This window comes from Leuciscus leuciscus (assembly GCF_965113295.1).
Source record: "Leuciscus leuciscus genome assembly, chromosome: 1".
Taxonomy (NCBI): Eukaryota; Metazoa; Chordata; class Actinopteri; order Cypriniformes; family Leuciscidae; genus Leuciscus; species Leuciscus leuciscus.
In genome coordinates this window covers 28342213-28364431 of record NC_138725.1, presented here as the reverse complement: position 1 = coordinate 28364431, position 22219 = coordinate 28342213, and the positions used below count along the sequence as shown (strand labels likewise).

General features: G+C 44.7%; 2 protein-coding genes across 3 annotated transcripts in view; one reads left to right on the top strand and one right to left on the bottom strand.

The window, feature by feature from the left end:
- The window catches only part of LOC309497856 (uncharacterized protein), a 606947-nt gene that overhangs the window by 153999 nt on the left and 430729 nt on the right, over nt 1-22219 (bottom strand). The gene's annotated exons all lie outside the window — the stretch shown is intronic.
- Nucleotides 378-3254, top strand: LOC309501391 (uncharacterized protein). Of its 2 annotated transcripts, none has more exons than XM_082173462.1 (5): nt 378-506; nt 1697-1738; nt 1829-1867; nt 1961-2392; nt 2482-3254. In XM_082173462.1, exons 1-5 carry the CDS (start codon nt 497-499, stop codon nt 3114-3116), a joined length of 1158 nt encoding a protein of 385 aa, XP_082029588.1. In that variant the 5' UTR covers nt 378-496; the 3' UTR covers nt 3117-3254. The 2 variants fall into 2 exon arrangements, with proteins under 2 accessions (XP_082029588.1, XP_082029587.1); XM_082173461.1 differs by having other exon boundaries at nt 2479-3248.

Genomic DNA, 22219 nt, shown 5'->3' with positions numbered 1-22219 from the left:
CAAAATCCATTCTACATTTTTTAGAGAGCTGAAGGCGGTGTTTTCACATCACCTTTTCTGACCTGCGGCGCTCCAAATCAGTCCTTATGTGTGTGTGTGCGTGCGAATGGGTCTTGTAAATTAACGTGCCACCGTTCACTCTCGTCTGAATTTACTTCAAATCATAATCTCTTTCAAAGATGTTGTTAATTAAAACCATTATATCTTATAAAGGAGTAGCATGTTTTTGACAGTTTTCTGACGGTTCTATCTATGAATTACGTTGGCCCACGTCTAACATCTCCTGTGCCCACGAATTTATGGTGACACGGGTGACCTTACTCTGTTTTTCCACGGATTGTACAGGTCCATTCATAGAACAAGGATGGCACCTAGTGGTCACTCAACACATTTTTATATATTGAAACAAGTGTATAAATGTAATTTGTCCTGTTCAACCAACACATGCCCTAAAACTTTTCGGACGACTCACTGATCTGCCACCCTCTACAAGACAATGGATAAACGTGAGTATTTTCTCATTTCATGCTATGCTGTTTTATTTTTAAAAAGTTTGTTTATACAAAAGACAGTATAATTCATTAGTGTTTTAAAACATGGATTATAGTTTCATCTGCTGATTCATATAAATTATGCTATGGTGTTTGATCTGTTGTAACTGATGATGGAAATATTCATTTAACAAAGTATGCTATGTTGTCTTTAAACCGTATTACAAGTGTTTTTAAAAACATGCATTATGCTATTGGAATTTTATCTGCTGATAGAGATTTTTTAACTACTATATTAATTTATCATAAAATTATGATTATGCTATGACGTCTTTAAACCATATTACAATTCATTACTGTAATAAAACATGCACTGGTATTTTATCTACTGTTAGTGACTATATTCATAAACTATGATGTTTTATTTTATCTGCTATATTCATAAACTATGCTGTTTTATCTGCTGATAGATATTTTAACTACTCTATTAATTTATCACAAATTATGATTATGCCTCGATGTTTTATTTGTCTTAATATCAGCGCTATAGTGTTTAGTATGAAAAACACTTTTATTTTGATGATATGAGATTGAAATGCCTCCCTCTGCTGACCGTTTAATGGTATGACATTGAAATGCCTCCCTCTGCTGGTCGTTTAATGGTATGACATTGAAATGCCTCCCTCTGCTGGCTGTTTAATGGTATGACATTGAAATGCCTCCCTCTGCTGGTCGTTTAATGGTATGACATTGAAATGCCTCCCTCTGCTGACCGTTTAATGGTATGACATTGAAATGCCTCCCTCTGCTGGTCGTTTAATGGTATGACATTGAAATGCCTCCCTCTGCTGGCTGTTTAATGTTATGACACCCTGTTATAGTGAAAATGCCTCCCTCTGCTGGCGGTTTAATGTTATGACACCCTGTTATAGTGAAAATTGCGCCATCTGCTGGCGGTTTAATGTTATGACACCCTGTTATAGTGAAAATTGCGCCATCTGCTGGATTTTGATGATATAACATCATGATTTCTTTGTCACAGTCTGTCTCTCTCTCTCTCTGTGTGTGTGTGTGTGTGTGTGTGTGTGTGTGTGTGTGTGTGTGTGTGTGTGTGTGTGTGTGTGTGTGTGTTCCATTAAACAAGCACATAAAAACCCTCACCGTGTGTTTTAAATCATAACAGGGTTTTTTATTTTTTATCTCAGGTTCAAATATTGAGCAGCAAGCCTTTGACGCTATTAATACATGTAAGTACGTATTAACTATTCTTTTTATAAATTAAAATGAACGTATTTTAATTTTGTCTTTTTATAAATTTAAAGCATTTTAATTCACAGTGACCGCTAGGGCTGTTGATCCAGACAGCGCAGCCAATGGTAAAACAAGATCCATCTCCAACATTTTTTTTTATGAGAAATCAAAATTTTAGATTTCTTTTATGTTTATGAGAAATCAAATTTTATTTTTAGATTTCATACAATTTATCACCCAACCCGGCTTCGAGACAGTTATCGATCTCACGCAAGATGGCAATGAAGATCCCACCGTCAATGTAACAGACAGGCCCCACATCCTACCTGATTCCACTCCGGCGCGCGTCGAGAATCCAATAGGATCCAACGACGAGCCACTTCCTGGACCCAGCGGCGAACCAGCAAGAAAGAAGACTAGAAAAACTAATCGTCCCACCCCGCCGGTCAGTCCTGGACCAGACGGCGAACCACCAAGAAAGACTTATCGTTTTACAGCGGTGGTCCGACCTGAACCGAACGGCGAACTACCAAGAAAGACTTATCGTTTTACCCCGGCGATCAGTCCTGAGAGCTCTCCAGAGAGGAAAACTCTTTGTCTGACACCACCAAGTAGCCCGCCCACCAGTCCTGAGACCGCTTTCTTTTATGGTAAGAACATCTTCATTATTTGCATTTAAACTCCGGCGGAGTCACGCCATTAAGATTTTTTTTTTTTTTTTTTTTGTTACACACAGCAGACTCGAGTAGAAGCCATGAGGATGACGTGACTACCTGGGATACGCCTCAACTCAACGCTTGGGAACAGAGTTCTTGGACGAGCGAGCGCGGCGAGGTGTCAACCACCAACGCGGGTCAAACACCATATCCTTCTTGCTCACCGTCGTCGGAAGAAGTAGAAGTGGAAGAAGTGCCGGCGCCTCAGTCGGCCGATGTACCATTCGATGACGCGCCTCCGACGCATAGGCTCATTAATTCGATAGAATCATTAGGTCAAGAGTTTCGCGATGCACAGGTCGACATAAACAACAAGTACATCGAACTTCGTGACGTACAAGATGATATTAACAACAAATTGATTGCGTTGCACAGTCAGCCTAGTGACAGACAAATCGAAACCCATAGCAGATTAGACGCATTGCGCGGTGAGCTCCGTGCCTACCACCTCGAGACACGCAGCCGATTTGATGTGCAGGATCGCTTTATTCGGGGTCTGGCCAATGAAATATTCCGTCGTGTCAATGGTATGAGATCAACGACTGAACAGCGGTTTGATAGAAATGATCGCATGGTGAGCGAATACCATCGGGAATTGGTGCTCATTTTGCATCACCTTATTCTCACCATCATAGATGAGACGACGGAGTCAAATTGAATATAGATGTATTCCGAGTAATTCTTATATTGCACGTTTTTTATAATATTTCATCTATACATTGTTTGCATATAATCTGATATTTCATTTGTTTTATACTCTGATTTTGTAATATTTCATGTATACCCACTGATTTTTATACTCTGATATTGTAATAGTTCATGCATGCTTTGTACACTCTATGATTTTGTAATATGTCATTTATGCTTTTTATACTCTGATTTTGTAATAGTTCATGTATGCTGTTTACATATATATACTCTGATATTTCATATATATGCTTGTTTTAACTCTATGATTTTGTAATAGTTCGTGTTTTGGTCTGAAATCTAAAAATGGACGGGTCAGACGACGCAGACTTATGCCAATCAGACCAATCCTCCACAGAACTTTCACCGGACGAGATTGAAATGCTAAGTATACTGCCCGATTCTTTAGAACAGTATTTGTTTAATCTAGAATCCCCTGCTATGTTGGATCTTTTTGAATTAGCTGTAAATCCAAATATGAATTTGTTTGATCCTCTGCTAAGCCTAGACAACGACCCCGTTGTACAACATGGCGGTGTTTTAAACAGCCCACCATCTACCGACCCTGATCCTGACAACACAGAGCACCCTGCCGGTAATGATACTTCACAATCGCTCGCATCAGGTAATGTCGACCCTACTACACAGACGCGATTAAGCCGTATAGACATTGACAGATTGATTCGCGAGGGTGGGGACGTTAACGGATATCATGTCTTACCACGACCTCGTTTCAACAGCGTGACGTTGAGAAGGACTACGAATCTGAGAGAGATTAACTCTACAGATTTGGCCTCTTATCATACCCGCTTACACGATATGCTCAGTGGGATTGTGAATTTTGCAAGAGAATTCGACCAAAATTCACCGGTGATCAATATTACATTGACGGCTCCCAGCCTCCAAACACCCGTTAGCGGGGTTTTAACTCACGGTAATAATTACGACGTGGATACACTTTTTGATCAAATTGAAAAAGTTTTACAGAGTAACGATCGCTTACTATCCGACGACGCAGTCGAATTTGAAGCTTCGGTATCCATGAGCAGACAAGGCGGAGGAGGTCAACGCCGCAAAGTCACTGACCTGGCTGTTGACGAGGTGATCAAAAGAAAAAAGACGAGTTTATTCTGCCCCACCAATATTTCAAATAATTTGTGCTTCTCCATCTGTCTCGCCCGTTTCCTTAATCCCCAACACCCCGAGAGTGCGCTAGAAAAACTGGCTACCGTCATCCAAAACAGCGCCGGCTTCTCAATCCAAGACCGAATCGGTCTCGGCGACATAGCCTCGTTTGAACGAGCTCTAGACATTAAAATCGTCGTATTTCACAGATCTAACGCCTTGGTCTTAGAAACCTACAAAAATTCTGACAAACCCCACCCAAAAACAGTCTTCCTGTACCTCCACAACGACCATTACTACATGATAACGAGTTTGACGGCATTCATCGGTTCACCATACGTGTGTCCATTTTGCTACAAATCTTACACCAACCGCAGAGACCATCGATGTAAGCACGCCTGCAACATCTGTTTCGACCCGGAATGTTACAGGTTCCCTGTAAGAATCATACATTGCCCCGATTGCCTGCGGTACTGTAAATCGGCTTATTGTTTTGAAATGCATAAAAAAAACACACCTCCCGGTCAGGAATACCCCTCCTGTGATATGATTAAATACTGCAAACTGTGTAACAGACGTTACACCGTTAAACCGGGCGACAAGAAAACCAAACACATCTGCGCCCCAGACAAATGCGTGCATTGTCGCGAGCGTCTGACGAACGTTGGTGAGCATCAATGCTTCATACAACCTCTAGAGCCTAAGGAGCCGTGCGAGAAATACATCTTCTACGATTTCGAAACGCGTTACGAAAACGGTAGGCACGTGGCTAATTTTGTTTGCGCCATCACATTCAAAGGCAAGAAATTTACTGCTCACGGTACGGACTGCATCGCTAAGCTAATCAACCACTTCAGACAACCCCGATATACGGGCTACTGCTTCATCGCTCATTACGCCTCCAGATTTGACGCCTTTCTAATCCTCGAGTATTTTTGCAAATCAGGGGTCGCGATTGAGGTCATAATGCAAGGGTGCAAATTACTCTTGATGTACGATGACGCTTTTGCCCAGCGATACATCGATAGCTACTCATTTTTCCCATTCGCTCTCGCCAAAATGCCCGCGGCGTTAGACTTAACGACGACTGAAAAAGGCTACTTCCCCCATCTTTTCAACAGGATGGAAAATGAGAACTATGTCGGACCGTACCCCGACAAAAAGTTCTACAACTACGAGAACATGTCGGATAAAGACCGAGACAAGTTTGATGCGTGGTACAGCACAGTGAAGGGCAAGTTCTTTGACTTCAAGAAAGAACTGTACGCCTACGGCGTTAACGACGTCGTGTTGTTGCGCGAAGGATGTATGACATACAGGGCGTCTTTCTTACAGTGCACCCAACTCGACCCTTTTGGCTTCACGACGCTCGCCAGCTGCGCGATGGGGGTCTTCAAAACACATTATCTCGCCAGAAACACGCTCGCCCTCACGCATAACAAAGCGTACATCCATCAGAATAAGTCCTACTCAAGCGGTTCGATCGAATGGCTCGAGTATATAAAAAAGACTCGAAACGCGGATGTTCATCACGCCGTAAACCACGGCGAAGTATCGATCGGTAAGTACTTTTTAGACGGCTACTACGAGCAGGACGGCGTCAGGCACGGCTTAGAATACGCGGGGTGCATCTTCCATGGGCACTGCTGTCGCTTTGAACCCCATCAGGCGCACCCCCTGTCCGGAGTACCCTACGGGGTTCTCAGGAACCAGTTTGACGATAAGGTTGAAATTCTGCGGAACGCGTACGGTTTGCAAATCGAGGTTCTGTGGGAATGCGAATGGAACCGCATGAAAAAGACCAATCCCTCCGTGATAGAATTTATGGCCAATTATTCCGCCCCAGAGAGATTGAATCCTCGTGATGCGCTTTACGGAGGCCGAACGAACGCCTATAAACTATACCACAAAGTGAGCGACGATGAGAAAATAAGGTATCTGGATTTCACCAGTCTGTATCCTTTCTGCCAGGCCAGGAAAAGCTACCCGATCGAGCACCCCGAAATCATTTTCGCAGATTTCGAACCGATTGAAAACTATTACGGACTTATCAAAGCCACCGTGTACCCTCCCCGCAACTTACTGCACCCGGTTCTCCCTTACAGATGCCAAGGAAAACTCATGTTTCCGCTATGTAGAACCTGCGCCCAGGACCAAAACCAGACCTCGAGCTGTACCCACACAGACGAGGAAAGATCACTCTCGGGCTGTTGGGTCAGTATCGAGCTTTTAAAAGCCATCGAGAAGGGCTATGCGGTAGCCAAGATAGACGAGGTTTGGCATTTTCCACAACGGTCAGACACGTTGTTTGCCGAATACGTAAAAACCTTCTTGCGTTTGAAACAACAAGCCTCGGGCCACCCTTCGAACGTCGTCACGGATGCAGAGAAAGAGGCTTACATCCGTGACTATTTTGAAAAAGAGGGTATTCAACTCGATCCGGAAAAAATCAAGTACAACGCAGCCCAAAGGGCAATCACTAAATTAATTCTGAATAGTTTGTGGGGGCGCTTCTCTTTAAGACAGAACTTACCTCAAACGATTCTGGTGAGCGAGCCTGAAGATTTCACCAGAATTGTTTTTGGCAATACCGACACGTTGACGTATTTCTCATTCATCTCAGATGACGTAGCTCTCGTCCAGCATAAACCCCACAAAGAGGATGTTTGCAAGGCGCACGACGTGAATGTTTTTGTAGGCGCTTTCACTACCGCGCACGCCCGACTGGAATTGTACGAATTGATGGATAGACTCGGCGACCGTCTGCTATACTCTGACACAGACAGCGTCGTATTCGTGTCTAGGGACGGCGACTGGGAGCCTCCTCTGGGTGATCATTTAGGGGAGCTGACGAGCGAATTAGACCAAGATGATTATATAGCGACCTTCTGCTCGAGCGGTCCCAAATCGTATGGATTTGAGACGGCCAAAGGCAAAGTTTCCATGAAAGCTAAAGGTATTACCCTGAATGCTAAAAATTCCCGAGCTATCTGTCTCGAATCCCTGATTGGTCTGGTTGACAGCTATGTGACGTCGCACGATAGATCCAAATACATCCTGGCTCAGACGGAAGACATTGTGAGAAATAAAAAGTCTCTCACATTGCACAACAAATCAGTCGTTAAAAGGTTTAAGGTCGTCTACAATAAACGTCGACTTTTAAGCGACTATAGCACACTTCCTTATGGCTACTGATCAGATGATGCACAGAGGGTCTCAGGATGTTTCCGATTTTGATTTCAGACTTCAACACCCTTTCAGTTGCGTGGTTTCTGGACCCTCGAATAGTGGCAAGTCTTATTTTGTAAAACTTTTGTTGGAAAAAGGTTTGAATATCATTTCCAAGAAAATTGAAAACATTGTTTGGTTGTATGATTGCTGGCAAACTTTGTACGATGATTTACTTCAATTGTATGACATTAAATTTATACAAGGAATACCCCAGACTCTGAATGATGATGATTTACTGCCTGTTACCACCACTAATCTTCTCGTGGTGGACGATCTCATGGAGCAAGCTAGCGCTAACGTTGAACTACAACGGGTTTTTACGCAATATTGCCACCATAGGAATCTCAGCTCTATTTACATAGTGCAAAATTTATTTGCACAGGGAAAGTCCAGCCGAACCATCAGTTTAAACGCCAATTATATGATCCTGTTTAAAAATCCTCGGGACGTTCATCAAGTGGCAATGCTAGGTCGTCAAATGTACCCGGGAAACACAAAATACTTTATGGAGTGTTATCACGACGCGGTCGACCGACCTTTCGGCTATCTAATGATAGACTATAAAGCAAAAACTCCGGAGCAGTACCGTCTCAGAACAGGATTGCTTTCAGACCGTCAAGTGGTTTATATCCCGAAAAAAAGAAGAGCGTGATAACCATGTCCGCCAGACTTTGTAAACATCTGCCGGTGTTAAAACTGCTACATAAAGCCACTCCTAAACAACGACGCCTTATTTTACAATCGGCGTCCGACGAATTCATTTTAGCGCTCTGCGAACTGGCTCTAAACATCCTCTATGGCGTCATTCCGGTCAACAGACAGCAGTACCAAAAACTGAAAAAGAGAAAAACGGATATTAAATTTGTAGCCAATAAAAAAATTGGCATAGCGGCCAAGAAACGAGTCTTCAACCAGAAGGGAGGGTTCCTGTTGCCGCTCCTAAGCGTGGCCTTGCCGTTTCTCACGAGCTTGATAGCAAATCGTTAGGATGGAGTATGCCGAGAAGATGTATTTAGTCCCTCACCATCAACTGGATAAGCTCAAGAGTGAAAATGTTCGCGAGAACATTCAACAGACCGTGGAGAACGATTTGGACGCCGCCATAAGAAATATTTTACGCCGCACCGATTTGAATCCTTACGAAAAAGTCAAACTTTACACCCATACCCTGAGCAGGTTTCTGGCCATCGTTAAACAAGGGGATCGTGAGAGCGGTGTTTTAACGCTTTCGTTACCGGATCTTGATCCCGGTCATAAAGACGAATCATCGACTGGTGCTAACGTTGAAGACGGTAAAGCTGACGGGGCTGTCGTCGACGAAGTTCTGAAGAATGTGCCATCGAGAAGTGTGAAAAACAGCAGATACATATTAGACAAGATGTCTAAAGCTAAAGGACTAAGTTCGTGGAACGAATCGGGGGAGTTTGTGTTCAGGGGTAAAGCCGTACAAGGTTCACACATGCTCGATTTGTTGAAAAATGTTACGGCTCCGCAAAAGGTCAGGGATGACCGGAGACCTCTAGGATGGTCCGAGTTTCTACGGGCCTTTGCCGAATTAAACATTCCTTTTTCTATGGTGCCCAATCAACAGGTCAGACGCACGATTAACTCTCTAAAGAGTAAACCTCTAGAACCTTATAAAAAAAAGGTACAGAGATATTCACCTCGCCTGGCTCCAGCGTTCGGAAACTCGGCTCTAAAGAGTAAACCCGACACTCTCACCCCATCGACACCTGTTAGACCTTATAAAAAAAAGGTACAGAGATATTCACCTCGTCTGGCTCCAGAGTTCGGAAACTCGGCTCTAAAGAGTAAACCCGACACTCTCACCCCATCGACACCTGTTAGACCTTATAAAAAAAAGGCGAGGAGATATTCGCCTCGCTTGGCTCCAGATTTCGGAGACTCGCCGGCTATCAGCCGAGGGCAATGGTTGGAAATGTAACGATTTTGTGTGAGCATTAATATGTATGATTAAATAAATAAAAGACGATAAGAAATATAATGGTTTAAGCTTTTTTATTTATACGTCAAACACGTCTGCACGCAATGAATGCAGGATAACATTTTATCATTACAAACATGCGGTCTCAATCTCTTCACAAAGAGGGACACCATTTTATCATTTTTAATATAATCATCGGTGTATAGTTTCATCACGTGGTTATAGTCGCGACCTCTGGCTAAATGATATAGAAAAAACACACAGTGCTGTCCGCAGGTCTCCGATGAATAATCCTGGATGCGTCTGTCAGAATATAATACGTCGACGTCGTTGACGGCTAGAAAGTTATTGATGCTGATTGGAAAGCGGGGGCTGTTGGGCGGATTGCCGAAGCTGTCGAAAAAACAAGCGGCCCCCTCTCGGGCTAAATAAACGGCGACCCAATGCTCACCCGGCAATCGAGCCGGGTGGGTATTAATGACGCAGAACGACGGTAAGATCCTCAACGGTTTTTTGGGTAGTTGATCGCTCGGTAGAACGCCGAGAAAATGAGTCCTGCATGCTATTTTATCCATGATAGCTGTGAGTTGTAGCGTGTTCATCTCTCAGTAGTGATCAATCAGTACCTGTCTGCGGTTAGACACTTCAATGAGGCTGTCGAATACGGCGTAAATTATTAAATTAATGGTATTCGGCAGCGCTTGTCTGAAACGAGCTTCGACTCTGATGTTCCCGGACTTGATGAGGGAAATGTGCTGTCCGCAGTCCTCGTCCGGCGTCAGGTTAAATGCGTAGAGCGTGTATCCGTTCAGGAAATCTCTCCTGCCAATAGGGAGCGGTCGATCTTTAAGGTGTCTCCCGGTCGTCATCGCCAGCTGATAATATTCGCGTACTGCCAAACCGGCATCGAAATTAGGTTGTAGAGGCTTGGCGGGAAATTGTTGACCGTCTACGTAGACTGCTAGGAATTCCAGATTGTAATGTTTGAACGCGAATGGATTTTTTTCGTAGGAGCCGGTGAATGCGTCGTTGTCGACCATACCAATAACGATAGACTTTGGCAGCGTTCCTAAAAACAGATTTTCTTGATTCGAAACACGAGAGCCGGCGGGTATGGAGAACGATTTTAGACAGACCCTATCGATGGGGTACTTGGCCGTTGTCGACAGTAGCGTCTGGGCGTGAGCCAGTCTCACCGGCGGCGATACAGAAACTTTTTTGACAAATAGGGACGCCGCCACTATATGTAATTTGTAAGCCACGTCGTCGGACCTCATCAGACAGAATTCGTCTTTCGCTCTTATAAATCGTAACTTAACGTCCAAGCCGTTAATTAAAAGTTTCTCCTGGAAGAATATATCGCTGTGTATGGGGACAAGAAGTTCCACCTCCCTGCTTCGACTGGTGTAGGTCGATCTCTTCGTCAACCCCTCGTTACGGCCTGCAGGGTCATGCACATCCATGTGACCGGCTGTGTCTTTGTGAAACAGCCCGGAGGAGAAAATAGATTCCAGCGTATCTTTACCGTAGTTGAGCAGACTTTCGATGATGCAGCGATAGGGATAAGTTCCGGAGCTTTGAGATATCAGGCGGTCGCCGAGGGTTACGTCGACCTGTGAAAACATAGTAGCAGCCAGGTAGTTTATTGGACCCACCGTTGTCGGGTGGGGGATATCGTCTCCGTCAGGCTTTTTGATTTTCACCCGTAGATAGATCATTGTGTTATTGAGATCCAAATAATCATCGCCGTTGCCGGCGATAAAAAACTCCAATGGGGCAGAGTCCGATATGGCCGATAATGGGGCTACTTCTAAATAGCCGTTTTTCTCAATAACGGTTTGCGTCAGGGGGACCGTAAATAGGTCCAACTCGGACTTGATGCATTCTCCCGACATGCGGTGCAAAAACGCCATGTTAGAAAATGGTTTTTCCAACTCTCTTGATCGACGCCTTTCGACTAACAGACTTCTTACGCTTTCTACGTACGACTGAGCGTTTCTTTGGGCCAAGTGTTGTTTTCTTCTTTCCCCACTGACCACGCCTCCTCACACCCGGTGGTTTAGACATCCTCTTACGAGCCATGACCATCAGACCTGATCCGTCTTGAGCTTTATCGTTATGCGATCGCGTAAATACGTTTGAGACGACGTCGGATACTATATTTTTAGCGGCCGATTTTAGGTGGGGTTTCGCGATGCTAAATCCTCTTTTTAACAGAGGTATAGCCATCCTGAACAGGCCTCTGAAAAGACCCCCTAAGCCTGCTCCGTACATAACCCCCCTCCCGGCATAGCCCGGCAAATCCCCGCCGGCCTGATTTCGGTAGTAGCTGACATAGTCCGCGGTCTCTCCGGGTCTATAATAAACCATTTTTTGGTTTAAAGTGTAGTTTTACGATGACTTTCCCGTAAGAAAATGGTACGCAATGGTTCTGATCGTCCTTCAACTCTATGGTAATGTCGGTGATGTGATCCTTGCTGATCGATGCGTAATGCGGGGTGTTGTATCTAGCAATGACCGAGTCGTTGCTTTTACCCAATATATGTACGCATCTCAAAAGCGGGACGTAAGAATCACCGACCGCTTGATACTGGATGATGTCTGTGTAAACGTACAATGTGTAGAACCCCGCGTTGATATCGCATTGATGAGGGGCGTACATGATGACGTTTGCGGTAAAATCGGGTTTTTTATGATAGTTTAAACCTCCGAGAGGTTTTAGCGTCATTCCTAAAATAGTGGCGAGTCTCCCTCGAAAACTCACTGAAATGTTGGGTTTCGCGACCAGAAACACCTTGTTTTTTAATTCGTCGTGATTCAATACGGCCACTGGTGCGCAAAGTTGATTTATAGCACGGAGGATCGCACGAATGTTTGCGTAGTAACCCCCGCTTATGTATAATTTCGCAATATTAGAAAAAACGGTATCTGAGTCTTTGGAGGGGTTGCTACCCGGGGGTTCCGGGGCCGTATGTAGGATGAAATGACCATCTTCGTCATTAAAGCTGTACCAACTTCTGGGATATTCGATTTCGGCGAGTCCGACTTCCCATTGTCCTTTCAAGTCTATAGCTTTTGCTAACCTGGTTGTATAGGAGGATATGCGATTTTCGGGGTAAACCGTGGACGATGCATTGCACGGCAACGTGACGTAGAACCCGTGGTCATCCATGGCGGTCCTTGGCTCGTATGATCTCATCCGTTAAACGTCGGGGTGTTTTAAGTCCAGCAGAGTTTTTTTATCTATGTAACTATTAAATTTTGAAGGCCAGCCTAGCCATTTCACTAAAACAAGCGTAGATTTCCCTTGTTTTTTCTGACCTAAAATCTTTTCCACCTTAAAAGATTTGTTTTTACTCACAATTATTTTTTGCAGCTCTTTTTCATAAAAAACCCCCTGGATGACATCGCCGTCATAATCGCTGAGTCTGTAGACCGGTGGTTGTCGCGGAATACACGAGGATACGGTGAAAAATTCCTCCGTGTAGTTCTGCTCATAACCTTTGGCGAACGGACCTCTCACTTTAGAAATCCTGACGACGTCACCGACTTTGAATTTAAATACGGCTCTCTCGGTCTTCTTTATATCGCCGTACAAGTTTTGAAACACTTGACCCTCGTTTACTTTGTCGACGTCCACGGGTCTCATTCTGATACTTCGGTGATAACTGGTGTTGTACCCCAGCATAATGTCTTGTAAGACATCTATGTATCGTCGGGAATTTGTAGCCGTTAAAAATCTCCACATACGACTTTTTAACGTTCTATTAAATCGTTCCACGACGCTGGCTTTCAAATCGGTAGCGGTAGCGAAATGATTAATGTCGTGCTTTTTCATTACATCTTGAAATTGTTTGTTAAAAAATTCCTTTCCCTGATCCGTCTGCAATTTCTGCGGCACACGCCCCTCTTCGAGTATAGACTTGAACGCTCTAGTGACCTCCGCGCCGCTCTTATTCTTCAACACGCGAGCCCAGGCGTACTTGCTAAATACGTCTATGCACGTCAGCAGATATTTATGACCGTCATTATCCTTGGCGTAGGCGATCATGTCGACGAGATCGGCCTGGAACTGAGCATCGACCCCGTACACGACCACTCTGTTTCGCTTGTATTTTATAGGCGCTGTTTTGTGTAATGTGTAAGCATCCTCACCAGCCAGCCATTCTGAAACCTGTTTATCGCTTAGACGGACCCCGCTGTCTTTCAAGACGGCGTCTTTTAATCGTTTTTTACCCCCTAAAGAGCCTGGGTTGGAGGGCGTATAATAAGCCTCTTTCATGAGCTCCGACATGCTGTCGTTTCAACCGTTGGGAAAGAATGACGCATATGAGCGGTTTGAATCAATCTTTTATTAAAAACGTTACAGGATATAACACAAGTAAAATGGATATAATAGAAGATAGTAAACATGGATATAATAGAAGATAGTAAACATACTATAAGTAAAAATGGATATAATACAAAACATACATAGAGAGACTAAGTAAAATGGTATTAATATAATACAACATGTAAAATGGATATAATGGGGTTAATATGATACAACATGCAAAAGGGATATAATAAAAATACACACTCTAAGTAAAAAATGGATATAGCGGGATTAATATAATACAACATGCAAAAGGGATATAATGACGTTACATACAGACTAAAAAGTAAAATGGTTATACATCGATGTTACAGGATACAAAATGGATTAATAATGTCGTCAGTGGTAATCTAACCAGAAAAGAAAATCGCGGCAGGCCATCATGTTTTTGTCTAGTATGTAATCGACGTACATTACGACAATTTTGTCGACGTTTTTAATCACTTCAACGATTTTGACAGCGTCGTCCTCATCATCGGAGTCATATTCTTTTGATTTCTTTGCCAGCTCGATACAGACATCCGTCACATACGTACAAGTACACAGCAGATCGGTGATCCCGAGCGGGGATTGTGATTCACACAGCATATCTAGAACCTGTTTTATCATTACAATGGGTGGATCGTTACCGTCAACACATTTGTCCGTCATATAGTCCCATGAGCTAGCCAGTCCTCTTATATACACCATATTTTTCTTGAGATTTGCCTCGCGCACAGTATCATGACACGGAGTATCGGTGTGGGATGCGTCCATAATAATCTTGCTCATGAGATCGGTCATCTGGTCTCTGTAATGCTCTTTAAACAATAATTCCATACACCACTTTAGGCTACAGGCTGCACCCATGTTGGAGGTGGTTTGGTCACTGGCCATTCGCATTGGGGAGATTTTCCCAGAGATCAACGACGTCGTAGACTATTTCCTTGCAGGGTTTGTCCAGAAGTCTCGCCCTGATTTCTTCCACCTTGGCGGCGATGAATGGTTCGTCTTTTAATTCGCGCAGAATAGTCCCGACTGTTCCTTGAATACGATGGGGTCGAGATTTTAACCCGCAACGCTCCAGGAGAGTAGAGATGATGGAATGAAAAGAGGGTTTAAACAGCTTGCCTGAAAGTTCGTCAAAGTGTGTGTCGAAGTAGTAGTTGGGAGGGTCAAACAGACAGGAATGTTGCAGCTGGCTAGGATGGTTAATCGCACAGCCCTCGCACTCGTCCTTCTGCTTGTCGTTGATGAGATGTTGCAGCAAAACCACGGTCGCGGCTTTTATGATTTTGAATCCGACGTCGCTGAAACATCCGTCTGTGGCGTCGAAGCCACGATTAGAATGAGGCGGGGTCCGGTCGATTGTAGATGAGTCGTGCGATTGCCGATCGTTATGGACCCCTCCTTGGGGGCAGGCGCGCTCGATGCCCAAATCCAATACTTTGACGGGGTTGATATTGCTACCCGGACTGGTGCAGAATTCATCATTGGGCGATTCCGGGCTGATGAGGTAAGTCAGGTTGCAAGATCCATGTTTTTTGTTGGATGGTGAAGGTTTAGTGCAGCCGCAGTCGCACTCGATCTCCAGATCCCAGTCTAAGCTACGTTTGATAGCCAGACCAGAGTCGTTTTGGAGATCCGAGGGTTCAGGGCTGATAATGTTGCCGGGGGCCCAATCGTTTTCAAAGCACGGTTCCAAGTCTATGCGGCGTTTGATAGTTTTGGCCGAGGCCCAGTCGTTGTGGAGGCCCGATGGTCCACAGGCGTCAGTCAGAGTATGGAGGGTTGCGTCGTCGTCGTCGGGAGGGTCGAGAATGCTGCCGAAAGAGATACCGCAGCTGCATACATGAGCGGGTTCTGAAGCGTCGTCCTCAGCCATGGTTTATAAATGCTGCTTGGGAGGGTCTGGTCGCTGTATTTTATGATCGCTGTGGAAAAGGGGTGGGGACGTTGGAGCGCTTCAGCCTTTGATTTATATACGACGCTTGACAAGGTCCGGCCGCCGAGCTTTATGATGGCTGTAGTAAATGGGCGGGGACGGCAGAGCGTATGTACTGCTGCGTGCACATCTCTCAGGGTGAAACAGCTGCACTTTAATTTTGTTGTATCCGTCATGCATGTCGCACCATTTGAACATTTTGTTGATGATTGAAAAAACACTACTCAGCAGATCCAGATCGCACCACTTGAACAAGAATTGCATTTCATACAGATCCTGATGCTCTTTAGGCAGGATGGGCCCCATCCGAGTGTTGTTGAGCTTTGTCTTGTCTTTACAGCAGAATATGTAAACAGAATCATTCGGCTTCTTTTGAGTATGGTCACCTACCACACGGTACCGGACATTCGGGGTCACCCCGTCCCACTCCCCCACGTACAAAGGCTCCTCGCCGCCGTCATTCAGATCCTTCCAGACACGTTTGTAAAATAGAGTCCAGTCTTTTTCAGGAAATACCACGCACGCGTCTTGCCCCGGCTGAAACTCGTCGACGCCATCAGTGGTGTAGAGCGTAACAACTCGAGTTGGTTTGTGAAATTTGTAGCCCAATACACGCCCGCTACACATCAGAAATTCAGCTTTAGTCCATTCCGAAATTTCATGGAGAAAACTGGTCAAACGGATGTGTCCTAAAGGTTTTCTCGGCGCCATAGTCAGACTTTCCATCATCCTGTTGCTCAACCCCGCATCTGGGGATTGAGGGGAGGATAAACCATCCATGCTCATGTAGCTCATGTTTCTGGTGGTGCATGTAGAACACACTGACCCCATTTATATACTGCTCAGGAATGTAATGGGAGGCACAAGCCATATAACCACACACGCACACACATAACTGGGACAAAGTTCAAACATCTGTTCTAGTTAAATAGGTCAAAAACTAACCGTCAAAACTATGATTTAGGACTAGCTAGGTCACCGGGGCAAAAGCAACTGTCAAACCACATGATCGATAGGCCAAAGGTTAATCCCATGACCTCATAAAGGAGGTTCAACCCATCAATCATAAGGTCACCGGAAGTTCAACCTGTCAAAAGGTCAAAGGTCAAAGTCATTAATCATTTTGACACTTGCCGTAGGATAAGTACTACTCACATGGAACGCGAACGCCCTCGTTACCTCAAACACAAAACACCAAAACACTTCACAAGTCTCTGCTTTTCGTCGAGTTTGGAAAACACGTCTGAGCTTACATTGGATTTAACTCAAAGAAGAAGAAAGCGATTTGAAGACAAGAAAGATGTAAGGTAAGAAATTCTTACTTATTAGTTTATGGTATTGTTGCATAAACTTCACATTGCAGTTGAACTGTTGCTAGATATATGGTGAATATTATACTATTTAGACCCGTGTTTCCTGTTAACCCTCTGAGGTCTGAGCTGTTTTCTGGGCCCTGGAGGTGGTCTGACATGCTCTGACATTTGTGTTTTTTTCTGTTACTAGTGACATTTTCATGGCTAAAGTCTAATTACACTGTATTCAGCACAAACTCTGCTACAATAATATATCAGCAGCATGTATGTAAAAGTTTGTAGTTTTGAGATAATGACATTTATGCGTGGTTTGTGAAAATACAAAAAAAAATTCTCACTGAAATAAGGCCATGAAACCCATACTGATTATTTCTTCACAAGACTTTTGAAAATTGTATGACATAGCCTAGAATATTTGCTCCAAAACTATGTGAAAATCACCCTGACTGCTCATTCAGATAAGACAATATATTGATTTAAAATTTCTAAGACGTGTTTTGTGTGACAAAGCCATATATGAAGAGGCGTGATCATCTCATGAATATGTAAGCCTTTAACACCTGAGAAAGACAAAGACACTCCCCTAACTGCCCTATTAGGAGCGATCAGGCCCTGTCATTCAGAGCAACCTTGCACAAAGAATGAGGAGATTTAAAAAAGAATGGCTTTTAGATTGTTTGGATTTATTTACAACACAACACAATCCAAAAACACAAATGACAAAAGAGCACATTGAAAACAATGATCCAAAGACAGAGACCTTTGTGCCATTCCTAAAAACATACCTTTCATTTCCAAGGTGTTTGATTTTCACTTTACCATGTTCATGTACAGAGACTCATGTGAATGTTGAAGTCAGCAGGACTCAGTTGCATCTGGTCCCTGAAAGAAAAAAAAAAAAAGAAAAAAACTGTGAACATACTGATATCAAGAGAAACTATAGGGCTGCACGATTTTGGGAATAGATTTTAGATTTTTCTGGTTAAAATTTCTTTTTAAAATTCACAGAATACACACACACACACACGTTTCCAACAATATATAATGAACACCAGGTTTGTTGTGCCTTGTAGGCATAGGCTACACAGTGCTGCATAAAATAATAATAACAATAAATTAAATCTTCCAAAAGATTTCAAGAACAACTACGCTAGAGAAAAATATATTGATTATCATATGTTACTTCAAATGTTTCCATTCGTTATGATGATATGAAATGAGATAATAGTAAAAACATAAAGCCTAATGTTTGGTGCATTTTTCCTTTCAAACGCAATCGCGCTCCAAAATATGATCCATTCAAACGCACAGCGCGCTCCAAAATATGATACATTCAAACGCCATCGCGCTCCAAAATATTAAACATTATGGTTATACATATCTATGGCCACCCATCCTTGGACTTATAAAGGAAATCAGGTCTCATCATCCATCTCCTTCTGTTCAGGAGATCTTCTGCCCTCATTCCTCTTGACGCTTCATTTGCTGGGTTTTTCTTCGTCCCCACATATCTCCACAGATCAACATCAGTTGCCTCTCTGATGACTGCAATTCTGTTGACCACAAAGGTATAGAATCGCCGGCTTTCATTTGATATATATTTAAGGACTGTTGTGCTGTCGGTCCAGAAAACTGACTTCTCCAGCCTAAGTTGCAACTCCTTCTGTAGCATGCAGTCTACTTTAACAGCGAGGACTGCAGCTGTTAGCTCCAGGCGAGGAATTGTTGTCTGCTTCAGCGGAGCAACTCTGGCCTTCCCCATCATAAATGCAAAATGCACTTTATTATCCCTTTCCAGTCTTAAGTAAGAGACAGCTCCATACCCAACCTCACTGGCGTCAGAGAAGTGGTGAAGTTGTACAGTGACAGGGTTGCCAAAGTCATTAGGCTTAATGCAACGGTCAATCTTGAACTTTGCCACCTTGTGGAGATCTTCCAACCAGCCAGCCCATTGCTTAGCAAGAACATGGGGAATATCTTTGTCCCATCCAAGATTTCTTTTACAGAGTTCCTGCAGTAACAACTTAGCCACCGTGCTGAATGGAGCAAGGAAGCCCAATGGGTCATAGAGGGAGTTGACCACCGAAAGAATTCCTCTTCTCGTCTGTGGTTGCTCTTGTGCTGAGGCTTTAAATCCAAATTGGTCAGTTTCAACGTACCACTGTAGTCCTAATGTACGTTCAACAGGAAGTTGATCTGTATCCAAATCCAGCTCCATCATGTATTTTGCTCTGTGGCCTTCGCTGACAGAGCGCAACACTGCACGACTATTGCTGACCCACTTTGACAGAGTGAATCCTCCTTTCTGACAAAGTGCAGTTAAATCCTGGATCATTTTCCTAGCTTCCTCTTTTGAGGCCATTGAACGGAGGCAATCATCGACATACAAATGTTTTTTCACTGTACTCACAACCTCTGGAGGGAAGTGTTCTGCGTTGTCATCTGCAGTTTTCCTCAAGGCATAATTGGCACAGCTTGACGATGATGCAGCTCCAAATAGATGTACCTTCATGCGGTATTCCTGCGAAGCCTGTGCAGTGTCACCATCTGGCCACCAGAGGAAGCGGAGAAAGTTAACGTGCTTATTTGAGACATGAACCTGGTGAAACATAGATTGGATATCAGCCACTATTGCAATAGGCTCCTGCCTAAATCGGACTAAAACTCCAATGAGGCTGTTGGTGAGATCGGGGCCTTGCAAAAGCTGACTATTGAGCGATGTTCCTTTGTAGGAGGCTGCACAGTCAAAAACAACTCGTAGCTTGCCCTTCTGAGGATGATACACCCCGTGGTGAGGGATATACCACACTTTCCCATTGCTCTGTGTCAGCTGGTCAAGAGGAACTGGCTCAGCATGTCGCTGTGTTATTATTTCATTTAGGAACGTGGTATATTCCTCCTTAAAAACACTGTTCCTGTCAAACTTTCTTTTCAGGCTACATAAGCGCTGCTCTGCTATATAACGATTGTCTGGCAGGGTTACATTTTCCTTTCTGAATGGCAAGTCAATGCAATAATGACCTCCAATTAGTTTTGCTGTGCTACTGACAATATCCATGAACTTAATATCTTCTCTGGACATTTCAATCTGCTCTTCTGATGATTTTTCATTAAAGTCATGGTGATACTGCTTAACAAGCATTTCTTGCAGGTGTTCAACAGAGATGTGATTTGCTGTCTGTGGCGAGGGGGGCGTGGTTTTGCGAAGTCTGTAGCGGGAGAGAGAGGACGGACCCGAGCGGTGAGTAAGTAGGTCAAGTGCAGATGATGAACACCTGTGTCTGATTGCAGTAATTGGCGTGGAGAGACCGGATATAAGCCGGCGGGAATGAGAGAGAGGGAGAGAGAGCTAGACTGGGACCTTGTCTGCTGCCTGTCTTCACGAAGAGATCATTACGAGAATCTGGATCGTTTATTTTGCTTTGTGCTGTGTCTGTACGCACGGGGAACGCACTCTGTGCGCAACCTTTTATTTATTGAACTTTTCCATTAATAAAAACGAGTGTCCCAGTATTCGCCGACCCCTGTCTTCTTCCTTCCCTTGCCTACAACCTTGAACCACATCACACTGGTGCCGAAACCCGGGAGGGAAGAAGATCGCCGCCGCCATGCAGACCCCACCAGCCACGCCGTTTGCGGACATCATAACAACTGCTGGCGATTAAGGAGGAGCAGGACAAGAGGTTCGAAGCGCTCCTCCGAGAGCAGCATGAAGACCGCGAGCTGTTCTGGAGCTGGATAGACCGGGAGGTTCGGGCCACCCCCCCCCCTCCTCCCAGGTCTCGTGTGGGGCTTACGCCCAGACCGGCGCCCAGATGGAGAACGGGGACCCCTGCAGAGCCGTTACCAGTACCCCGAGTCCCTCCCAGGGGAGGAAGCTCACCTAGCGGTCTCTTTACTTCACCGGTTGCTCCCCCGCTCTCTCCACGCCAATCTCTTGATCGCTTCCTGCCACCAGGGCGGCGGGGAAGTCTGGGCCGGCTTGTTGGCGCTGCGGGGATCCGGGTCATTTTATTGATCGGTGTCCGGTGATGGAGGTGGGGACACTGATCCGGGTCCCCGATGCGCCACAAGCTGCCCCCGATCAGGCTGGCCTGTACCAGATACCAGTAAGTATCAAGGGGGGTACATTTCACGCTTTGGTGGATTCAGGTTGTAACCAAACCTCCATCCATCAAAGTCTGATTCAACCTAAGGCATTGGATAATAGCCGTGTGGTTAAGGTACGGTGTATACACGGGGAGGTGATGAATTATCCAATAATGCCTGTGGACATTCAATTTAGGGGACAAAAGCATAGAGTAGAGGTGGCGATTAATCCGCACCTCAGGCATCCGCTAATTCTGGGGACCAATTGGCCAGCATTTAATGAATTATTGGGGTATTTATGTGCGGATGCCTCTTGGGCAGAAAGAGATGAGAGGAACGAGGCGGTTGCTCAGGTGGGAGAAGCTGAGTCGGGACCTCTGGGATCTGGTTCAGGGGAACGGAGCGCTCTTGATAGAACCATCCTTACGGAGCGCGATGATTTTCCCCTGGAGCAGTCTCAGGATGAAACGCTGAAACATGCTTTTGATCAGGTCCGCTCTATAGACGGCCAACTACTCCACCCTGACCAACCGCTCTCCTATCCTTACTTTGCAATTTTAAAAGATAAGTTGTATCGTGTGACCCAAGACGCCCAGTCAAAGCAGGATACAACTCAGTTGTTAATACCTAAAAGCCGCCGGGAAATGCTTTTCCAGGCGGCTCATTGTAATCCGATGGCCGGGCATTTAGGACAAACAGCTACACTAAACCGTCTCATGGCCCGGTTTTTCTGGCCGGGCATTCACGAGAATGTGCGCAAGTGGTGCGCGTCTTGCCGTGAATGTCAGTTGGTGAATCCACCGGCCAACCCAAAAGCACCATTGTGCCCTCTCCCATTAATGCAGGTCCCCTTCGAGCGAATTGGTATGGACCTCATCGGGCCATTAGAACGGTCGGCACGGGGACACCGCTTTGCTTTAGTCCTGGTCAACATGACATCATGACTTTGCGTAAACATGTTATCTAAACATGTTATCTATACGCATTTTGAGCTATCCGCGTGTATGTTCACGCCGAAACGAACCGTCATCTTCCGCGTGTATGTCTACGCCGTTAAATGTCCGAGCGAAAC

Coding starts and splice junctions, on each gene's coding strand:
- LOC309501391 (XM_082173461.1), top strand. Junction 1,739..1,828: donor CTTTGACGCTATTAATACAT/GTAAGTACGTAT, acceptor TTTAATTCACAG/TGACCGCTAGGGCTGTTGAT. Junction 1,868..1,960: donor TCCAGACAGCGCAGCCAATG/GTAAAACAAGAT, acceptor TTTTATTTTTAG/ATTTCATACAATTTATCACC.